This window comes from Lichenostomus cassidix, chromosome 7 (assembly GCF_008360975.1).
Source record: "Lichenostomus cassidix isolate B80296 chromosome 7, HeHo_3.0, whole genome shotgun sequence".
NCBI classification, from domain to species: Eukaryota; Metazoa; Chordata; class Aves; order Passeriformes; family Meliphagidae; genus Lichenostomus; species Lichenostomus cassidix.
This window is the reverse complement of record NC_139488.1, coordinates 12,783,986-12,806,292: the sequence shown is the minus strand read 5'-3', so window position 1 is coordinate 12,806,292 and position 22,307 is coordinate 12,783,986. Positions and strand designations below refer to the sequence as shown.

Below are 22,307 nucleotides of genomic sequence, written 5' to 3'. Positions count from 1 at the left end.
GTTGGTTTGAAGAATCCTGAAGCTGTTTCTTTGAGTATGGTCTGTAGGCAGACAATTAGGTTACTTTGTTGGCTATTACAATAAAATTAGGCACTTAATGGATTGATACCTTTACTAGTGTTCATTTAAAGCTGAGCTTAGATAAAGAAATAATTCCTTGTAACAGATACTGATAGCAGGTAAAAAAATTCTCTTGTAAACTACAGGAGTTAACTCCTCCCTTTGGAAGCTTTCACTGTTCAGTGGAGCAAATATCTTGGTTTTCCCACTGAAAGGTCTTACTTCGGTATTTCAAATTTTGCATTACTTTGTTTTATAGCAAATCTCTGAGATTTTCTCCTTTTATGTACACATGTCCCCACATCTGATTAGTGTTCTAGGCAAGTGGAAGACTTAGGCACAAATAATGGTAGGAACAACTGACTACAGTCTCTCTCCTAGCATAAGCTTACAAATGGTAATGGTAGTTGGAGTTCAAGCTACTTGCAGGCACTTGAGGCTTTTGAGCTGTGAGTTCTTTTGGTTCTGGACATTTCCATAGTGTCTTCTCAGTGAACATTTTCTCCCTGAAAACAAAGATTGCTGGGAATGCTTAAACCCTCAGAAGGTCTAGTTAGTACAGGATAATAAGAGTACTAGCCCAGAAGGTTTTGATTTTCTGTTTTGATGCAGTTGGTGGTGTTCTGGCCATGTCTTTTTGACATTTGGGAAAGGTTACTTTGCACCCTTACGGAATTGCCTTGAAGGTGCTTCAGACAGAGAGTATACTCAATTAGCTTAACATATTCCTGTGGTTTTGGAGTTTCTCTAGTTTAAATTGTGTTCCATGGGATTGTTTAAAACACTTATTTACTTTGAATGGCCCTATGTGTTTGGGTTGCTAAGTCAGTCAGCAGAGGTGCTTTCATTGGCAGTGTCTTAGTGTGAAGTCTAAGGGAATTGAAGGGAAGGTTTCTTCCAGGAAGTTTTGGAAGTTTCTGCCTTGATAGGCCTGACGGGGTTTAAATTATTACCTCCAGGGTACGGATGTTGACAATTTCTGTGTAACTTCAGAGCTTGGAAAGAATTTCTTTTCTTTCTCATCCTCTTTGAAGTGGAAGCATTGTAAGTAGGCTTGAGGGCATTTTAAACAACATATATTTGGTTAGTTCTCTTTCAAGTTGGTGTTGAGATACTACAGAGACACAGGCTGTGTTTTTAAATCCAGAGGAAACCACATTTTTATGTATTTTTAAAATTTATGCAAACATACAATGTGAAACTATTAATCTGATAAACCAAATGTTGCTAATGTCTTGTTTACAGCATACAAGAATAAGTAGGGAAGACATTCCTTCTTCCACAAAAGCCATCCTTTTCTTCTTAATCTTGCAATGTCAGTTTATTGGCTGAGCATTCTGATGTTTGTCAGTACATGGGGTGTACTGCATTCGAGTAACAATTCTCCCCATAAGATTCTGGAAAAACTAACCTTTTGAAATTGGTACATTTCAAAAGAAATGCATTAGAGAAGAACATGGTGTTTTCTGTGGTTTGAGGGAATACTGCTTATTTCCTTAAGGAAATATGGCTGTATTCTCTTTCACTGCGCTGGAGGGCTCCTCTCATAGTAATGATATCAAGTGTTGTTCTGTGCTGTTTGCTGTAGGTGTTGTGAGGATGACACTGTACTTGATAGATTTTTCTCCTCTGCGGCATTCACTGTAATCTGCTTTAAAAGAATTGTGATGATCAATTCTAGTCTACTTGCATTTCTAAAACAAATGGTTTCTGTTCTCAGGCAAGCTAAAGGTTTGAAGATAACTTTTCATTTCAGTCAGAGGGAAAGTCTGGTATATTTTGACCTCATGACTTAAGCTTGGTCTTATTTAGTTGTCCTTGATTCATGGAAATGAGTTTTGCTTTATCTTTGTATTGCAGCAAAAAATACAGTAATATTTTCTGTAAAGATGTATATAAAATTTCCATGTGTTTCTGTGTCTTTGGGCTGCCTATTTACAAAACAAGCCAGTCTTTCCTTCCTTTCACTGTATCCAGGAATTTAGTGCTAGTGTAGGTAATAAATTTATGTGCATAGTTGGTTACCAAAGAATCTTTTTTCTATTTAATAGCCCTTCTGTCTCTGATTTCCCCAAAGATTGTTTCTCATCAATTATTCTGCCTGTCTCTATTCCCCTTGCACTTGGTTTAATATGCCTTACTTTGGACTAAGAGGGGTATCTTCATGAAAATATGTTAAATAGGGAGAAAAATATTTTTCCATCACAAGTTAGACACTTTTCTGTAGTAGCTCTCTAGCTGACATGTTGATTTCCAGCCTTTTATTGCCTCAGGGAAGGTTTTGGGAAAGGTAATGAATGGGACTTAAAATGATGGAATAAATTCCATTATGAAAGTCAACGGTGCTTTTTGACACATATTGTTTGATGTCAGTGCTTTTGCTCAGATTTTGTCTATTTTATGAACTTTGTGATGTTGCTGGTTTTGTTAGTATTTTTATACTGTTATGATGCATAGCTAGTTTTAGAGGTAGTATCTCTTAAAAATATCAACCCATTTAGCTAAATATTTGCAGCTGAAGGTTTTGAAAGGCTGTAATATTAATCATACTTCAAATCTGTAGTGCAGTCTCTGTCAGTACCCTCTAGTGCTGGGTAAGACAGAGGAAAGTGTACCTGTTTATAATTCTCTACAGTACTTGTGGTATATTAGCTGTGAGGCAATGTGGCAAAATGTATATTTCAGGTAGAAATGAGCCTGTTAAGCTTGGCTGATTGAAAGTTTGAAATTGTTCAAGTTAAAAAAATTGGGACTTCAGCTGAAGGTCTCAAGGTAGTAGATCACCTTTTTTTCCTTAAGAAACCAAACTAATACAGTTTTTATGCTTTTTTCTGCATGATTTATTCACTAATGATTGTTTACTGTTGTCTTCCATATGAGCATGTTCCTGTACACAGGTGCACCCATCTTTGTGAAAGTCATCATTAAAGAAGTTACAAATAATCATTGAGCCATTCAATTTGCCCATTGCTGTGAAGTTCTTTCTCATTGCTTTCTATTTGATTTACCCTTTCAAGAGCTTTAGTTGATAGATCATTTTTTGTCCCTCTTCTTTCAAGTGCCTCTTCAGAATGTGATTGTTTCTCACAACAGATATCTAAAATATCAGCCAATCAAAGTGTACAGTTGTGTATTCTCTCACTACACCTGAACATAGTTGGCAGAAAATGCACCTCCCTCCCAACACGTTGCACATTTTTCCCATAGACACACTGGCTGTGGATTTTTGTTTTACTGTCTTTGTAAATCATTACTTCATTAGAGGGAGGTCTGTTTACTGTAGACACTGAGTAAAAGAAGGGAATGTAAAAAGAGAGAAAAGTATGTGCACTGGAAAGGTAAATCTCGCAGGGCATTTTGATCATCTCTTCTAACCCTCCCAAAAAAAGGGACAAGTAACTTTCTGTGACTGGGTCCTTTTTTAACTTCCTATAGCAATAATCACCTTAGCATTGTAAATATTAAGACAGATCAATAAGGAATTATTATTTAATTTCCTCACCATGTAAAAACTCTAGTATCAAACGCAACTATTGTTCAACCAGTTGCAAAGCAAAACAACCCTAAGCTGATTTTCTCCTGAAGCATTCAACTAAACTATAAATCTTGATGTAACACACCAAAATTGATGAGCTATAATAGGATTAGACATTCACAGGAGGTGGCTCATCAGTGTCTTGAAATATGGTGGTGTATATGCCACACAGATCTGGAAATATTTTAAAGGTTATTTTTTGCAAGTTGGTAGGATACAACACTCTTAGGCTTTCTCCCTGAGTCTTTGCTACCACTGTTAGATTCAGGATACTGGGTGAGGTGGAGCTGGTACAGCTGCTGTTATGTTCTTATTCCTTGCAACCTCATAGGAAGTTTCAAGTTCAGGAGGTTTCACTATTTTGTCTTTTAAAATTGTGAAGAAGTTTGAAATTTAAGATTAAAACTAGTTTACCATGACCAGAACAGAAAATAACAACATCTACAAGAGTAAGACATCTGTTTTTATGGAAACATCAAAACAGAAAAGGTTCTTAATTCAAATTAGGTGTGTAAAACACAGGTCACATTTAGCTGTTACAGAAATGTATACTAATGCTGTAATTTGTGATCATCCTTTAAAATACTCTAAAAAATTATTTTGCTACTCTACTGCTTGCAGTAAAATGCTGCCAAAGTGATATTCAAGCTGTACGGTTTAGCTGCCAAAGTTTTAAAGAAAATTAAATCATTGAACCGTGGAAAAGTGACTGCATAAGCACCTGTAACTGATGTTAGCTGAAGTGCTAAACCAGCTTTTGGCAGCATGGCCTCTTTTGCAGGTGCACAGAATATTTTCTTTGTGTCAGTTTATTCAACTAGTACAGTTCATTAAGTATTTCATTTGAAGTTGAGAAATGGGCTGGGAATTGAAATAGAAGAAATACTTATTTTCACCTTTCAATCTGTGAATAAAAATAAGGCGCAAGAGTCTGAGATCTATTAGTTTTAAAATCTTATAGGATATATTACCCTCAAATGATTTATTTAAATTCAGTAACTACAGGTAATATGCTGCTTACAAAAAACAGTGTGTTTAATAAGATAAATAGTTTTTGCTGTGTCCAGCAAGTTGGGTGATGAAGACAACTTGTGTTTTAAGTATATCTGGAGTTCAGTTTCTTTTGACACTTGAATGCCATTTGAAGAATATTAAACTTTAAAAAATAACCAACCAAAGCAAAAACCCAAACAAACCCCCCAAATAAACAAACAATCAGAACCAAACCAAACCCCCTATGTGTATATGTGTGTAGGAAAATTCTAATGAAGCACAATTGTTTGGTTTTTTAAAAAAAAAGAATAATTGAAAAACATAGGCTGTTTGGAGTGACTGTAATTTTTAATCCTGTGTCTAAAGCCGTAAATTGGAGGATGCACATCAGTCAGCACATGGAAAATAGTGTGATTCATGAAGATGCTTCACTTGTACAAGAATAAGAGAAAGCCTGGCCTGTAGTGGAAAGTGCTGATTCTTTTTTGTAGTAGCCAACATGTTTTCACGAAACTCTGACCAGTCTGCCCAGCAAGGGAAAGAATTCCACATTTTGCTGGAATTTGTGTTGGAGGGGGGAAAAAAAATCCCAACTGCCTGCTGTGAGCTGATAAATCCTTGCTCCAGGAGGATTCTGGTGTAGCTTCTTCCCCTCAGCCCAGTCTCTTCCATGTGGTACCTGTAGCCAGGATCCTTTGGAGCAGAGTCATGGTGTTCCCTGGACTCCAGTAAGTCTGTGTGCCCCCTGTCTGAGGAGCTGAAAATAGCAGCACTGTGTTGATAGAGGTGAGAAGATCCTGAAATTACTCTGTACCTGGCATGTGTTAGGACCTTAAGAGTAAGAAAAGAATACCTGGTTAAGATCCAAACTCGAGTTCTGTCCTTTAGCTGGAAACTCTTTTGAGAAAAATGTTTAAATGAGAAGAAAATACCAGCATTATTTGTACATCCTCTGTAGATAGATACGTGTCCTAGTGCCTTGAGAAGTGATTAACTTCTTATCATATGGGTGTGGGTTTTGATCCTGAAACCAGGATTTTTATGATTGAAATAACGTGTGTAGGTGATTCTTACATGTCCATCTTTGAAACGGCAAAAGCTGTAAATGTAAACATTCCATAGTTTTCTCATTTGGCCCTGTTAACATCAAAGAAATTTCATTCTGGTCATAAAAACTGAGAGAACAGTTCTTGTGCTTCATAACTGAAACCTGACTTAATACATAATAGCACATGCAACCAGAGAAAAGAATTATTTTGAAATAACTGACACTGAAAAATATCACCCTAAAACAATATCTATTTAAAGCCATTACTGAGTTTTACTTTTTGGCCACTGCTTTTATTCATCTTTGTAAGAAAAATTACACCTCATTTGGAGTGATAGGGAAGTGCTTTGTTCTGTGCTGAGTTGGTATGTAAAAGACAGCACTTGCTTGAACTGGGTTTTCCCATGTTCATAGATTTAAGTCAATTGTCTTAACTTTTACACCATTGCAGTTAATTAATCTTCTATCCATTGGAATTTAGGAAGTGCACTAAGCACTTTGGGAAGGACAGATAGCTGTAGATTTTAAATTCTATTGATAGGTGCTATTATAAGCAATTTGAGTTAGCTTTAAACATAGAAGTCACATTATCATAGCATTGCACATTAAAAAAAAAATAAAAGAAGCTGTACAGTACTATCAGAAGGTAGAACATACAAGTTTGTGTCAGCCACATTTGAAGTATGTGGCAGAACCATTACATGATGCCTCAGGTGGTGGTAGGCCATGTATCTGAAAGTGACCACATTTACACACACTGATTGCTCAGTGCTGTCAGAAAGTGCTGACTGGAAGACCTGTCTGTATGCCTGTTAACATGAAAGTTGTCGGATAAGAAGAAGAAAAATAGTCACATACAATAATTTGTCATGTATTTAAATATGAATTAAAATCTTGCTTGTACCTTTGTTTCCAGGGCCTGACCTGTTTCATTACAAGACCAGTTTAAAAGCAATTTTGGCTTCTTGATTTAAATGGTATTTGTTTATTTTGTGTCTCTTCTGAGCTCTTCTAGCCAAGAATTGTCAGTTCTGAAGTGCAATTTTACATTTGTGTGTGTATGCATATAGTATTTAGGTGTTTTGTTTTAACTGACTTGAAGTGTTGTGATTTGCTTAGAAGGATCTCTGAAAAAATATTTGGAGGCATCTGCAGGTAAGAAAATAATTTGTCTGTCTGTCCTGGCAGGTGTAATTTGGAAGCAGGCAGCAGAGTAATTGTCATTGGTATGGTCTTCAGCAGTTGACAGTTTGATACACACTTGATGGACAGCTCTTTTCCCATCATAGTCAGCATTTTTATATTCAGGAGCAGAATTTTAAATTATGACTTTAACTGCATAGGTGATTTATTGTGAAACTCTTTCTACCCACTTAGAGTATTCTGTCCAAGTGTATCTTTAGTTCTCCTCTAGAATAATTCTTTCCTGTTACCTAGAGAGGCAAACCAACCAACCTCACAGTATGTTAGTTGTCAGTGATGCAGTAGCACAACAATACATATGTGCTTGTGTTTCCTGTGTTGCTTGGTTTGTCAGCTTACCTGAAAGTCACCTGAGAGTGTTTGCATCCAAAGCAATGCTAAAATCAATTCTTAGTACATAATTTAACCCCATTATAGAAAGCCCAGCCTGCCAAAAATTCTCGTGGGTGATAAAGTCTGGTTGTCTTCAGCATTTTTTGGCAACCTACAACCTAATCTCAAAGAGTAAAGGGATTTCTAGCTGGAGGTGGACTGTGCTTTCCTGAGCAAAGAGACATTAGCGCAAATGACTGAAATTAAGGAAGGATAGGAATAATCTTTTTTTGTGATATTGGTCATCTTGAGTGGTACTCAGCTGTCTAAATGTAGGCCTGAAATCTGATGCCAGAGCCTGGAAACCCTGTACAGCTGTGGGGGGCCCCAGCAGGGGCAGCTGGAGCTCCAGAGTTGCCCTGACCATGTTCAAATCCTGAGCTCCACACCTTGCATTATTTACTTGCAGTTGCACAGCATTCTTGAACAAATCACTTCTCATTAGTGAGGCCCCTCCTAGCCTCAGATCCTGATTTTTGAGCTGCCAAAAGGCTTCAGTGAGGTAGAGCACACTGCTGTTCACAGGGTATGTTATCATCTGTATATAGCCTCTTGGTGAAGTTTAAAAACTAGCAAAACAAAGACAATTGGATGACATTTGATATGGAGATGTTTCTTTTGCCATTGTGTTGATGAAAGTTTTCAGTTTTTAATTGTACACAAATGGCAGAACTCTCTCTTCTGGTTTGTTTTTTTTAATTCTCTAATGCAACCAATTTAAATCTAAGTGTGGTTTCTACCATATGCTTGTTTCAACCATATTTGCAGTTAAAAAAAATATTTCCAAAACATAAGAGTTCAGGGAAAATACACTGTTAACCATGAGTCTGTGTAGATACTAATTTTTGAGGGTGATGTTAGCAAAAAGAAAGATTGATCTACATTGGTTGAAAATAAGTGGTAGACTTCAAGGAAGGAAATCTACAGGAGTCTTCCCTCATCAGTTTTGTCTAAGAGTTTGTATTGTGAATAAGGCTGACAGATGTGCTTAGAAGGTGCTATGGTACCATAAGAAAAGGTCCTCAGTGCAGATTTTTAAGGAAGGGGAAGTGCACCCTGAAGGGATTGAGGTTAAAGGCTGTCATTATAAAAAAAATTTAGTCTTGGACATATGTTTCAATTTTTGTTGTCTGCAAACTCCTGATGCAGTGCTGCAAGATGAGGATAACTATTTTTTTTAACTGAGTTCCTAAGTTTAAAATGCATAGTGCTACTCTGGCACAAAATAGTAGTGCTTATTAAAAACGTGTTCCTATGATCAACTTGGTATGCAGGAAGGAGTTTCTCTCTCTCTCATCGTTCAGGGAAAGATGGATTTTGTGTTTGAGCTTACACTGGTTGTTATAAATGTTCAGCAGAAATGCAAGAGCGTGAGTAGAATAACATGGAAATGCAGCAAGACGAAAGGAAAGCTGTAAGGAAAAAAGCAACATTCAGTTTCCTGACAGAAGAAAACGGATGACAGAATCTCTTAAGAAAACACATATAATTTTCTACAGCATGTCTGTAATAAATAGTATCGGTGATGGTTTTTCATTATGTTTTATTCATGGCTGAGGAAGATGGGGATGAACAAATTCAAGGTATGTATGTGTAATGGATGTGGTCCAACTCCTGAGTCAGGTTGAGTCTGGGGCAGTAGGATGTGGAGAGAGTTCTCTCTTTGGGAATGCAAGGGAGCTTGCTTTCGAGAGCGCTGAGTGTGCAGTACCAAGGAGGCAGGAAGAGGCTGGAAAAAGAAAGGCGCCTGTGGAAGAGGCACAGGCTGGAATGCACTGAGCAGCATGGAATGTGTTCTTATGGCAGGGAACAGCCCAAGCCGTGGAGAAGAGCAGAGATGGGGCAGAGTTTGTTAGCTCAGGGAGCTGCTGGGAATTGCTGTCTCCTGAAAGGGAATAAGGGACTCTTGCCTGCAAAGGAGGGGCGGTACAGCTTCTTCTCAACTCCTTCATCCAGTCGTCCTATTTGCTGTGTATTTTCTTGTGTTAGAAAGCACATTTTGGTTCCATTTATCTTCGTCTAATGAAAGGTTTGTTTTGTGGTATGCTCATGTGAAATAATAAGGGCCAGAAGGACTATTTGGTATTGTTTTAGCTAAAGACTACAGCTGACTTGTTTCACGGAGATGTTATGATGTGTGATATTTCTGTACAAGAAATTACGTTAGATGTCTGTAAATACATTTTTAAAAAATGAAGAAAATAGACTCTGGTTTTCTCTTCAAGAAAAAATTATTTGTAGGTCCCTAAAATTTACGACATACTGGGAGAAAAGAGAAAGCATTGCATACAATAGCCAAAAAGTCCAGTTGTTTTTCTGCAAGTAGGGAAACATTCCAGATGAGCACCATAAATTTCATTGCCTCATGGTAATAAGCAAAAACTTGCAGGAATAAAAAGAAACCAAATAGCTACAAGACCATCTTCCCAAACTGGAAACCAGTATTCTCTATAATCCTACTGCTTCTGCAGACTTTGAAACCAAAGTTTAGACAGCTGTAAATTTTCCTTCAGTTTCTCTGGAAAACACTGACAAAAAGCAAGTGAAAGGAGATCTTCAGAAAATTGAGGATGGGGAGTGTAGTAGAAAGAAGCATGTTGAAACAATCAATACAAAGAGGAGACAGAAGTGCAGTGGTACAGGAGACATCTTTCATCTGCTGGAGCTGCTGGAAGACCCTGGAACAGACAGGTGTCTTGTCTCCCAGCAGTCACAGTATTGGGAGCCTTCATCTTTTCTCTCAGCCAGCGGAATGAGAAAGAAATGAGGAGTTGGTTGTAGAAGACAGCTCAGGAAAAAAGGAGACATCTAACATCAGTGTGTTGGCTTTGTGAGGAGGATGAGCTTGATATAAATTATGTCTTTGGGTGGCGTCACTCATCCCCCTCCTTTCCCATCTTTGACCTCTTTAGCTGACTGTGGGGAATCTTTGGTACCCTCTTTGAGTTACCATGGATTTGTCATTGTGGAAAAAGGAGGACAGAAATGAGTAAAGGGATGATGGCCTTGAAGAGTCTAAGGAACAGTATGCTCACTGAGTTAGGCAAATTTTACAAATAAAAGTATCAGTGCAAAGGGTTTTCAGTAGTTGCTCTGTACTGTGCATGTTTATGTCAAAAGGAGTTGGAGACTAAATTGTGTTGAATCACACAAAAATGTCTCAGCATCTGTTTTCAAACTGTTATATTGAAGAGAGACAAAAAATTGGATACAGGCCACCAGAAACTTTAGTCATACACAGAAAAATTGATTTTAAAGTATAAGTATTTATCTTAAAGAAGGGAGTAACTTGGATTGAGCTTTTATACACCTAGTTGTCAAATATGTCTAGAGGGGAAATAAATTTATCTTCACCTTCATGTGAAGAACAAGAACATCTGAGTGGAGATATTTTGCTCATTTTGACCTATTGACACACTTGGAAAATCACACAAAATGGATAAGTTTGGTGATCAGTCCCTTTCTTCACAACCTCCTTGTAAAAATGTGCATAGCTCTTGGTACAAAGATAGTAATCACTTGGCACTAAAACCAGTATTCACCTTCTGATATTTTAGCATTCCCTTGTTACCAGAACACAAATTTAAGTCTTATTTTTGCTTTTCTTACTGATTTCCTGCAGAAGTGAACATAGAAGGGATTACCTGCATAAAAAAACTTGCTCACTCTGAGGAAGGGTTAAGAGCATTAGGTTCTCTGGTTGCTCCTCAGCATCAGGTGCTGGTATTTATTCAACTATATTGACAAAGTGTGTGTGGTGTGGTAGAGTCACTCCAGCTTTGTTAGCATCTAATGAGGAAACTGTGGCATGTTCAAACTTCTTTTATAGATCTGGTAATTATGGCTGCCATCAGCCTCAGCCACTGTAATTAGTATTATAATTGACAGCTATAATCTCAATTTCACTTACTTGAAATTGTTGTATTAGACCAATGTTCTAGCCTATTTTTGGGGGGGGTGCTTTTTATGGAGCTGCTTTTTGGGGGGCTTTTTTGTTTGTTTGGGGGGGGTTGGTTCTCTGTTTTTTGGTTTTTATAGGTTTTGGGGGGGGTTGTTTGGGTCTGTTTGAGGGTTTTTTTGGTGGGTTTTGTTTGTTTGGTTGGTGGTTTCTTGGGTTGTTTTTGTTTTTTTCTTTTTTTTTTGTGGTTGTCTATGGATTACTTACTTTAAAGGGGGGGAGAGTGATTTTTGTTTAAGTTTAATTTTATTAGTGATAAATAAAATTAACATGAGAAATTCTCATATTCCTAAAGATGTTTTCCCTCTCAGCCCACATGGAAGTTTTGCAAAGGGTATTTTATAGTGGCCTCAGTTAACTGGGCAGCTGTGTTGCTGGAAGCTGCTGACTGGTCTTGGAGGTTATATGCAGAAAGCACTGAATAGACATGCCTAGCTGGGGAGTCTGATTGAAGATGCCTACAAGTGAAACCTGTTTAGCCTTCAGCTTTTCTCAAACAGCTGCTACTGCCTGTGTCTGTTCCCTGGCAATCCTGGCAGTCAGTACTGGGAGACAGATCAGCTGTGAATTAAATTTCTGCCCCCTCCTCTCTTTATTCACGTACTTAGGGTGTTTCTGCAAAACCAGCCCAAGGCATGTGAGATACAAAATGAGGTTAATGTAGGGAGTTATCCGTCAGCTGCCTCTTGTGCCTGAACTGTCACTTACAGGCCTCAGGTTGTGTACCAGAGAGGGGTAGTGGCTGCATCTTGTGAGCTTATGGAAATAAATTTTGAGTAGGTATATGTCCATGCCGCCATATTCAAAGCAACCTTCCATACAAGTTAAGTGTGGGCTTGTTTAATTGGTATGGGAGAGACTAGCAATTGCTCAGTGCAGCCTTTGGACATTGACCAGGAGCAGCTAAGGAATAGTTGAAGATGAGATTGTGAGACCCCAGTTTAGTGGATTAATGCAGAATAGCACAGTGAGGGCTGTCCTTAGGGGGAAGTGAAAGGCTTCAGACCATTTTCTGGTTGAGCAACCACTACCAATTGTATGAACTAAAAATAGTAGTCCAGTTCTTTTTGTGCTTACAAATGTTCCTTAGAGTAAGGATATGGTTTCCCTGTCAGCACTTGATGGTACATGTGGTCACAGATAGATGCAACTAATCATTTGTTTTTCTGAGGAGGTGCCTTTTTCTCCTGTTTGTTAGTAGTTATGTCCTGATTTAGCAGCCCATGGATGGAGGTGTATATAACGGTGCTTAAAAATGTTGTCATTTCTGTGGCCTAGTGAATCTGAAATTTGAACCCTATCAGATATAGTAATTGAATAAGTGGATATTATCACAGATAAGCTTATATTTAAGTGCTACACATGTCTCTTATTTAACTACATGAAGCTTTTCCTTGTGCTAATTTAGCATCCTTGAGCCTTTGAATTCTATTTTGTCTTGTAGGCACACCGCTTCTGGTACGGAGGAGCAGTGATCCAGCCTTGGGCGCACCTGCTGACTTCCCGAGTGCTTCTCACCCCAGTGACCACAGTCTCAAGCATGTTGTGGCAGTAGGTGTCATGTAACTCATCTTTTCCTTAAGACTAAAACTTTTCTTACCTGTGGGTATATAGTAGTTTTATGAGCTATATATGTATTTGGGTCTAGAACAAAATGCATCATACTCATTTTCTGTAAAGCAGAGAATTTCCCTTGGAAAAATAGTTATTTTAGATGATACAATCAATTTACAGTGGTTCTATTTTTTTTAATAAGAGATTTACATAAAGCTCAATGGTGTCATAAGGCATTAGAATATGAACTGAACTTTCAGCAATTATTTATTTATTCAGTATCATATTGTCCTGTTTACAATTGCTTCTTTGGTCTTGTACCCTTTTTCACTTCCCTTGTTTTCTAATGGCATTTCTGTCATCTTTGGTATCTTGTTACTATCCTGCATGGCCTTTTCTTTATCTTACTTTTCTGTTTAACAGCCTGACTCTTTCCGTTTGAGGACAAATTTGTTTTCAGTATAGTTATTACTAAGTATTGTAGTAAAGCTACATTTAATGAAGATGCAGTAGCTCTTAATCATATGTTTTTGCAGGCTGTCTTTAATCTTCTAAAAGTAATGCTGTCTTGGTCATGCTTGGGCCACATGTTTTACTTTGCGGTTTTCAGACCTGAAGCTTTGTGTGTTTGGAAGGTGTTCCTACATTATTTATAAAACCATTAAATTCTTTAGAATTTCTGAATGTCAGCTGGAACACGTAAGTGTCTCAAGCAGAACTGAGCTATTTTGTAGTGTTTGCCTAGAAAGCTCTGGTGGGTCTATTCTGCTCCACTTTAGGCCACATAAATGCTGGCTTAAATGATGGTGCTGCTTTCATTTGCTTGTGACATTTATGCCTTTTCCCCTTTAGGTTCTCTATACAGTGTTGCAGTTCACTCACTGTCCCCAGCTGTGCAAAACAATCTATCTCTGGTTTGTTTCAAAACACCACTCAGAAACCCTGAGTCTCTTTGGTGCAGGAGAGATGTTGCAGACTAGAGCACAGCTAGTTTATAGCAAGGTTCCACAAATGGCTGTAATGGCATGGCATGTTAGGGAGCAGGGGGAGACAGCTGGGGTTCAGCGACACACGCTGGAGGTGGGAACCTTTCAGCTGAAGGTGTATTTGAGACCAAACTTTCAGTTAAGTTCATGTGAATGAAGGAAGCAAACACAAAGTCAGTTGACTTGCATGTTAATAATGTACTGTGGGTCTCAGTCTAACACTGTAATTCTGAAGGCTTACACAGGATTTTAGTTGACTGTTCATTGTTTCTCTTTGCATGGTCAAATGCATGTGCATCTAAATATTTTGCATGCACCTTATTTTCCAATGGCTTGTGTTACTTGCTAAGTGGTGCAATTTTAAAAGTCCTAGTGACTCTCCAAGTACATTATGATGTTACAGGGGGCTGAACTTTGTCAAAGTTCTGCATCATTTGTCAGACCTGTTGGAGCTGAGAGGTTTTTCGTGATGTTTGCTGCAAGCATTTACATATTAATGAAATACTGACTTATTCTGATAAATGAAAGTACAAACGAGAATTCTTGGTTAACAGTGCAGATCTTACACTCTTGGCAAAGTTGAGAAATGTATAAAGTGAGTATGTCAGTATGTAATGCTGACCTCTGGTAGTTTATAACCATGCAAAAAAAGGTGGAAAAATAAGTGAAATCTGTTTCGTTCCGGGGTGTGTTTTGAATGCTTTATAGACCATCAAGAAGAGAAATAAAGTATTTTGTTGAGTTTTTTAATGTAATTTTTGTGGTGACAAGTGCATTTTATGCCACTATGTGAGGATTGCAGTAATACTTGGAGGTTAAAACCTTACCGTGCTTCACTGACTTGCACCAGTACACAGCAATCTCTAGGCCTAAAGGAATTCTCTGTGCTAAAATACAGAGCATCTCTCTGCCAACTCTAGGGGTGAAAGTCAAAGCTGGACAGGTAGCAGGGGTGGAGGACAACTTTTTTTTAATATGTTATGTAAAGTGGGGAGGGGAGGAGGCCCAGAAAGTTGTGGTTTGGTGGTGCTTTTTTTTTTTTTTTGTAAAACCAAAATATCTGTTACAGCAAAATACGTTACACCAGCTCTTATTTTTGCAACAGTACCATTTCTAAAACTCTCATCATCAATCATACTGAAATATGCTTTGGCATAATGTTCTGGGAAACACAGAAAGCTTAAATAACATAGGTTGAATTAGGTACAGATTGTTTTAAAACATGCAGAAAAATCAATATCTGACAAATGAAAAAACATGGCACAAACAACTGAACACTGCATTTTGAAAAGAGCTATAGTCTTTTCCTCAAGTGTTAAAGCAATATTTAGAAAAAATTCATTTGTTCTGTGCATTGCTGCTGAAAATTTAAAGCTAATACTGAATTTTCTTTGCCACAGGCCAGTGTTTTTTTCACATTAAACTGCTTCCTTGTAGTCACATGCAAGTTAGAAAACCCAGAGCTGTTGGTAGATGAAACATTCTTTAGTGCATGTAGTGAAAGTTAAGTCTCTACTTATGCCGCAATTATTTTGTAATTGAAACTGAATTTCCTAATTAGCTAGGCTGTTTTGGCACTTCTGGCGTTTTGGTGTTTGGCACATGTGGAACTGGCACTTCGTCTCTGTGTAGGAATACCTGTGTGCTGCCTTACACGGTGTGCACTGATACGCCAGTGCTTCATCAGAGTCTTTAAAGGGGACTACCACAGGATTCTCTGAGGACAACACTGATTTACCTCCTGAAAAATGCAGTTCAGTTGTACAATGAGTAATGAAATAGGACAGCAAACAGGCAGTAATACAAGAAAAGAACATTGCTATGCCATTCAAGTGAACTGGTTGAACCTTTTGAGCTGTTCACAGTATTTATGGCATCAAGCAGAGCATGTGTTCTGTTTTTCAAAAGTTGTCCCATTTATTCAAAGGAAGATTTTTAAAAAAGACAGCTATATAATTATTACAAAAATAACAAAACATTTTCTGAGTGACCAGGTTGTTTGAGGAGAATTTGAGCTATTCTTTCCTATTTTCTCTGACACATCTTAGCTGTAGTTTTAGCCCCAATTAACAAAATACTTCTAGATCAATCAAAAACTGATAGTGAAGTCCAGCATCTGTTCCCTCAGACTGGAAGTCATTTAACAGATGGTACAAAATTTGAGTTTCTTTTTTCATCCAAACCTCTCTTTCCTTATTGTGATAGCTGCCACTGAAAATTTAAAGACAGTAATCAGGGAAAAATAGGGGTAACACATATCAGAATTTGTTATTGAAGAAAAAGTATTTGGTTTTTTTTGGGTTTTTTTTTTGTTTGTTTGGTTTTTTTTTACTTTATTAGAGGTACTGTTTAGCTCTTCTGCTTAGTTAGAGTCACAGAGTCCTTACCAGGCTTTCAAAAATGGAAACTGCCTTCCCTAGGTATCCAGAAAGGACTTCAGAGATACAGAATTAGTTTAATGTACTTACACACACCTACAGGTTGGGCAGAGAAGTGATTGAGAGCAGCCCTGCGGAGGAGTACTGGAGGAGGTACTGATTGATGAAAAACTCAGTGTGAGCCAGCAACGTTCACTTGCAGCCCAGAAAGTCACCTGAACCCAGGGCTGCAGAAAAAGCATGGTCAGCAGGTCGAGGGAGGGGATTCTGCCTCTACTCCACTCTTGCAAGGCCCCACCTGGAGTGCTGTATCCAGCTCTGGGGTCCCCAGTACAGGAAAGACATGGACCTGTTGGAGTGAGTCCAGAGGAGGGCCATGAAGTTGGTAAGAGGCCTAGAGCACTTCCTCTATGAAGAGGCTGAGAAAGCTGGGACTGTTGAACCTGGGGAAGAGAAGGTCATATGGATACCTCATGGGAACTTTCCCGTATCTGAAGGAAGGCCTGCAAGGAAGCTGGAGAGGGACTCTTCATCAGGAACCATAGTGACAAGACAAGGGTTAATGGATGCAAACTGAAAGAGAGGAAATTTAGGTTAGTTATTCAGGAGAAATTCTTTACTGTGGGGGCAGTGAGACACTGGAACAAGTTTCCCAGAGAAGCTGTGGATGCTCCATCCCTGGATGTGTTCAAGGCCAAGCTGGATGGGGCTCTGAGCAACCTGGTCGAGTGAAAGGTGTCCCTGCCCATATCAGGGGCGTTGGGACTAGGTGATCTTGATTGTCCTTTCCAACCCAAGCCATCCTGGGATTCTGTGATTCTACTGCTCTGAAAAGTTCTGTACCCATAGCTTTGCTATGGCAATAGCCAAGGGCTGGTCCAGCTGCCTTTTGGCTGCAAGTGGCCTGGCCTCAGAAAGTGGCTTTAGCAATGGGCAAGTTGTCTTCAGCTGGGGATCTGCTCTGGAGCAAGGCCATGCAGTGTGATTGAGGTGGTTGAAGCCTTTCAGAAGAAACAAGCGTTCTTGGGGCACTTAACACTTGCTCAGCGCTTGTCTCCAGTTTGCTGAGTGGGGCTGCAGTTTCAGATTCTCTTCACCAACTCAGAAGTTACTCACTGTATCCCTCTGCCCAACATGGTAAAGATGAGATGGAGCAAGACAGACAGTCTGAATTGTGGGGTTCTCTTGGTTTGGTGTTAGGGAGCAGAATACGTATTGCTGCTCCATCCAGTTCATTCAGGTAGTAATTGCTAATGTGTAATTATAACATCTGAACTTTTGTTTCTGAAGCTGTTACTTCTGCTTGTCTCTCTTTTTGCCCAGGGATGGACTTCCTCTATGATCATAAAACTTGATCTGTCATGAGTTGTAGATGGAGGATTGTGATCCTATTTGAATTGATGGGAATTTTGCATTAATTCTGGTGGGACTAAGGTTTCACCCCTTCTTGTTAACTTGCTGATTATTATGGTATGCTATTTTCTGCATGACTTTCTTTTATCCTTACATGTTTTCTGTACAAATACTTAGGTTATCTTGGAGGTAATCAATAGGACTGGCTGATTAAATTGTATTTATCCATATTTAAAGATACAATGAGATGCAGGATCAATTGAAGAGCTGCTCCAGTGGCTCAATACAGTTTCCATTTTTGCCTAGATATGACTTGAAATTGACTGTATTTTATGCATTGTGGGCATGTAATTTGCAATTTTGAATAAGGTTGATATATAATTAGAACATTTTTATGTTTCAAGCTCTTGTTAAAAAGGGTCAAAACCTCCTCTGGTTCTTCTGCCTGTTAATTGTGCTTGTGGTGTATTAGCCTTCGTGATTAAGGGTCTGCAGATTAGCATAATGCCCACATGTGCAAGGATGCAGCTTCATGATTTGTTCCTTTTATATATGATATATGCATACGTAAACATAAAGATATGCTACAAATTTGGATATGTGATAATCAGTAGTACTTGCAAAATTTGTGTTTTAGTATAAAAAACTCCAAGAAATATTAGTTCACCTTATCATGCTATATAAAAGTAGGACAGGGCAGAAAAAGTCTTTGTTGGCACAGTGGTGGAATAATTCCATAGAGTTTATAACTTGATTCAGCAGATTTCTGCTAAGACTTGAGCTAAGCGACTGTACTGCCATAAGGGTTGTATTGTCTGTCTGATTTTGGAGGATGGAACTTTTGTCCACTGTTCACTGGACTAGGTCAGATAGTTTTACTTTCTGGTCCTTTTGTATGTGTTAGAATTTCAATATGAAATCCTCCCAGAGTTATGTGATAGCATCATACAACAGTTTGGGTAGGAAGGGACCTTTAAAGGTCATCTGGTTTCATCCTTCCTACCATAAGCGTGAATGTCTGCCTCTAGATCAGGTTGCTCAGAGCCCTATCCAGCCTGACCTTGAATGTTTCCAGGGACAGGGCATCTCCCACCTCCCTGGGCAGCCTGTTCCAGTGTTTCATCACTTACTTTGTAAAAAACTTCTTCCTTATAGCTAGTCTAAATCTACCCTTTTCAGTTTAAAAACCATTAGCCCTTGTCCTATCACAACAGGCTCTACTAAAAAGTCTGTCCCCATCTTTCTTATAGCTCTCTTTAAGAATTAGAAGAGGTGGACTCTGAGAAGGAAACCAGATATTGGGAGAAATACAGTATTTTTTCAGGAACTAGGAGTGCTGGAAGGATGGTGCACTTATAATGCTTGAAATCAGTGCTTGTTGATGTATAATAATTAGACATCAAAGTAGATATGGAAATACAACTTAGATATTACCATGTGTGTTGTAGGGTAAAGGCAAGACTGCTTCCCTGATGTGGTGTGGTCTCAGGCTGTCATTCAGAATAACAAGGTTTTTAAATTCTGGAAGTCATTTACTTTTTTCTGGTAAAAGTTTTCCTATTAATAATTTAACTCTTGCTCTTGAAATTCTGCAATATGGAACTGAACAGAAGATCTGGGGACATTTAAAAGGATTTTCTGTCATTCAGCTGGGGAGTTCCAAACAGTTGGAGTTTTTTAAAAGGGAATTCTGATGTGGGTGAATCCATTTATAAAGCAACTACTGTGTGCCTGTTTATGCTGTGAAACATATATAGAACACTTCTAATCAGCACAGGAGCTTGTCAGTATATTGCTTTTGATGTCTGATTAGATGATCACAGGGACATCTGCAGTGAGTTAGTTTTGAAGTTGTTGGTGTAAGCACTGCAGAAGCCAGAGCTGTGTGGCACTCTTACACCATGAAAACTGCTGCTCTTAAGGATGTATTATAAATCCAGTGATGCAGGGAGCTGAGGGCTGTTGAAATAATAAAAGCCATTCCTTCTCAATTCTCTCTGCTGCCTCACAGCCCTGTGCTGCTTTTTTTTTTTTCTCCTTCCTTTTGCTGTCTGCTGTGGCATTCTGTGTCAGAAACAAATTATTTTACATTGTAAAGGAAAAACTAAAAATGTAAATTGAATGTTTATTAGAATACTAAATTGTTCATCTGAAAAAGGACAGAAGTGCCCTGTGGTCATTTCCTCTTTTGAGGATGCAAAGCAGTGCATGTGTGTGTGGGGAGAAGTGCTCTTTGCGTTCCTTGCACAGCCTGCGTGTCAGAAAAACTGTATTGTTTTACCTGGATTGTTTAAACTGAGCGGTAGGTGTAATTTACATATTTTTATTTGAGCAGGATAAGTAGACTTTTTGTGATTTATTGTAATAAGAGCTAATAATGAATGTTCTGTGATGTTAATATAGTATATAAATTATCAGTAAAAATGGTGCAATCAGTAGAAGTTGTTATTCATTGTTAACAGGTTGTTTCCAGTGAGAGAAGTACCAGCATTTTACTGACTATTCATGAGAGAAAGTATCTCTAATGAAAATCATAAAAGCTCTTCATTGTTCTTATGTTAGTAGGGGATTGGGTTTTGTTTCCTCTTTAAAATGAATTTTGGGCCCTGGCTGTAATTTTGAAAATACCTTATTATTTATACACCTTCCTCCTTTGGCCTCTGCCTTGTGTAGTCAGGTAGATGAGATTGCAGCTGATGGAAGATGGCTGAGAGACTGAAACTCTTCCTTTTCCTACATGGCCTGTCTTACAAGGAATGTGGAAAAATTAAAGGGTGGAAATAAGAACTGTTGACAAAAAGAGGGATAAAAGGTCAAGCTGTCAATGCTGTTGACGTATATTCATCTCTGTAGCTGCATCTTTGGGGTCCTACAAAACACTGTCATTCCATCTGGAGCAGCTTTTAGCAGGCAGCTTATGCAACAGGCTCATGGCGCTGAAATTGGCATGAAACATTAGCAAGTTACATGTATGTCTGACAGTCAAAAGTGGAAGATGACAGTCAACATGGCTCATGCATATCATTTACTGTCAAGCTCTAGAAGCATTCAGCTGAAATAAAATAAGTTCTCAGTGTCCTACTGAAATGCTTATTACTAAGTAACCTTTTCCATAAATGTAGCATTCTAATGGACAACTAGGAATAATGGCAGAGATGTTTCATACTTACCTAGACACAAGTGTTGGTATGATATTAAGAAACATCTTGGTTTGGATTTTGTAATATGTCATCTTGCAGTGCACTGCTGTATGAAGTTCTGCTCCTGTTTGGTTAATATTTGTGTTTCTCCAAAAGTGAGATGTGTGGCTTTGTTTCTCTTACAGGATTGACAGTTATTCACGCTCTAAGGAGATGGGATTTTTTATTTTGTTAGGTGAGGCCTCTTTGCCACTAAATTACCCAATCTGTTGGAGACACTTTAATCTGGGGATTTGTTCTTCTGTGTAGCTGGTGTCTCAGCTAATCTGGATTTACAGGTTTTTGAGCTGTAATAGTAATAATATAGGTCTTTTTGAAACTTGCACATTCCGTTGCATTTTTTTTTTTTTTAATGGCAGCAGGTCTTGATTTTACTTCATGCCTCTGAAACAATTTCTGACATTGACAACTGGAATGAGGGGAGGAATATTTAGTGCTTCTGTATACTGCGTGCTTTCACTGTTGCAGGTGTTCTGACATGTTGGAGCTGGGAATAACAAACTGAGATCAGTGTGAATATACACTAAAATAGCAAGGGTGAATCAGTGAGCTTCAGGATTTTGGATAAATATCCTACCTTTGATTTTTGTCAGTAATTGCAGTGATTGCTTCTGGCTCTAATGTGTCCTTTTGTTGTAATGTCAGCAGTATAAAATTCTCTGAAATAACTTTAAATTAAAAAAAGGAAGAAATAAACAATATAGTAAATATGCAAATCTTCAGTCAAAAGGAAGTGATTGGACTGTAGATCAACTGTGTTGATGCAAGAGCAAATTGTTGTCACTATTTCTCTGTACCATGAGGGACAATAAGTAACAGTTTGTGAGACACCCTGGTATTCGAAGGTGGGCATAGCTGTGGTCTCACTTGGCACAGTTGTTCTTATGCCATGTTTTAGATCCTAAGAACCATATTTGCCAGTCCAAAGTGTTACACATTCCAAGCAGTGTCATAAGGGGAAAAAAAATGCTGCCCAGATAGACCAATCCTTACAGGATCAGTTGCTCCTGTAAGATTTTTGTTGCTTTTTTTTTCTCTGCAAATTGAGTAGCAGCTTGTGCTTTTTTAAAAATTAATTGTCTTCTTTAAAGTACTAGTAACAATAAGTTTTGCCTTTAATACATCTTGATTTAAACCTTGATTTAATATAGATTTCAATATGGATTCTCAAGCTGCTCTCCAAAATTCAAGTAAAAAGCTTCTTTGTGTCAGTCCCAAGGGATGCTATAATAGCCTCTTTTCTGTATTTGAACTTTTTTTGTTGTTTTTCTTGTAATTTATAATGTGACTGCACTGAAGCATCCTGTGATTCTTGAGAGCGTATCATGGTATCCTAGAGTTAGAATTACTCTCTGTGTTGGTATCTGTGCTGTTGTCTATTTAGCAGCTGTCTTAGAATGACATGAACTTGGACCTGAAATGAAAGAGCTGCTGTCTCTTGTGGCATGCTTGCTCCATTGACCTAATAGCTGTGCATCTGAGATGATTACATGTTTAACACCTGTGGAGATAAATTTGCCTCCTCCTTTTTCTTTCCTCTGCTTTTTAGAATTACCAAGTACAATCAAGTTCACAGCACATCTGTCAGCTTTACAGAAACAAAAGGAAATCCCTTCTTTTCACCTGCCTCACGTCAGTCAAAGAATATGGTGAAGGTTCCTCAGATG

The 22,307-nt window shown here is 38.3% G+C and overlaps 1 protein-coding gene across 7 annotated transcripts in view; it reads left to right on the top strand.

Annotated features, from left to right (window-relative positions):
- Positions 1–22,307, top strand: part of PARD3B (par-3 family cell polarity regulator beta) — a 398,314-nt gene that overhangs the window by 125,391 nt on the left and 250,616 nt on the right. For all 7 annotated transcript variants that reach the window (XM_085066249.1, XM_085066251.1, XM_085066248.1 and 4 more), the window contains one exon: positions 12,614–12,720. In XM_085066249.1, coding sequence (XP_084922375.1) covers positions 12,614–12,720 — 107 coding nt within the window. The remainder of the gene's footprint in view (positions 1–12,613; positions 12,721–22,307) is intronic.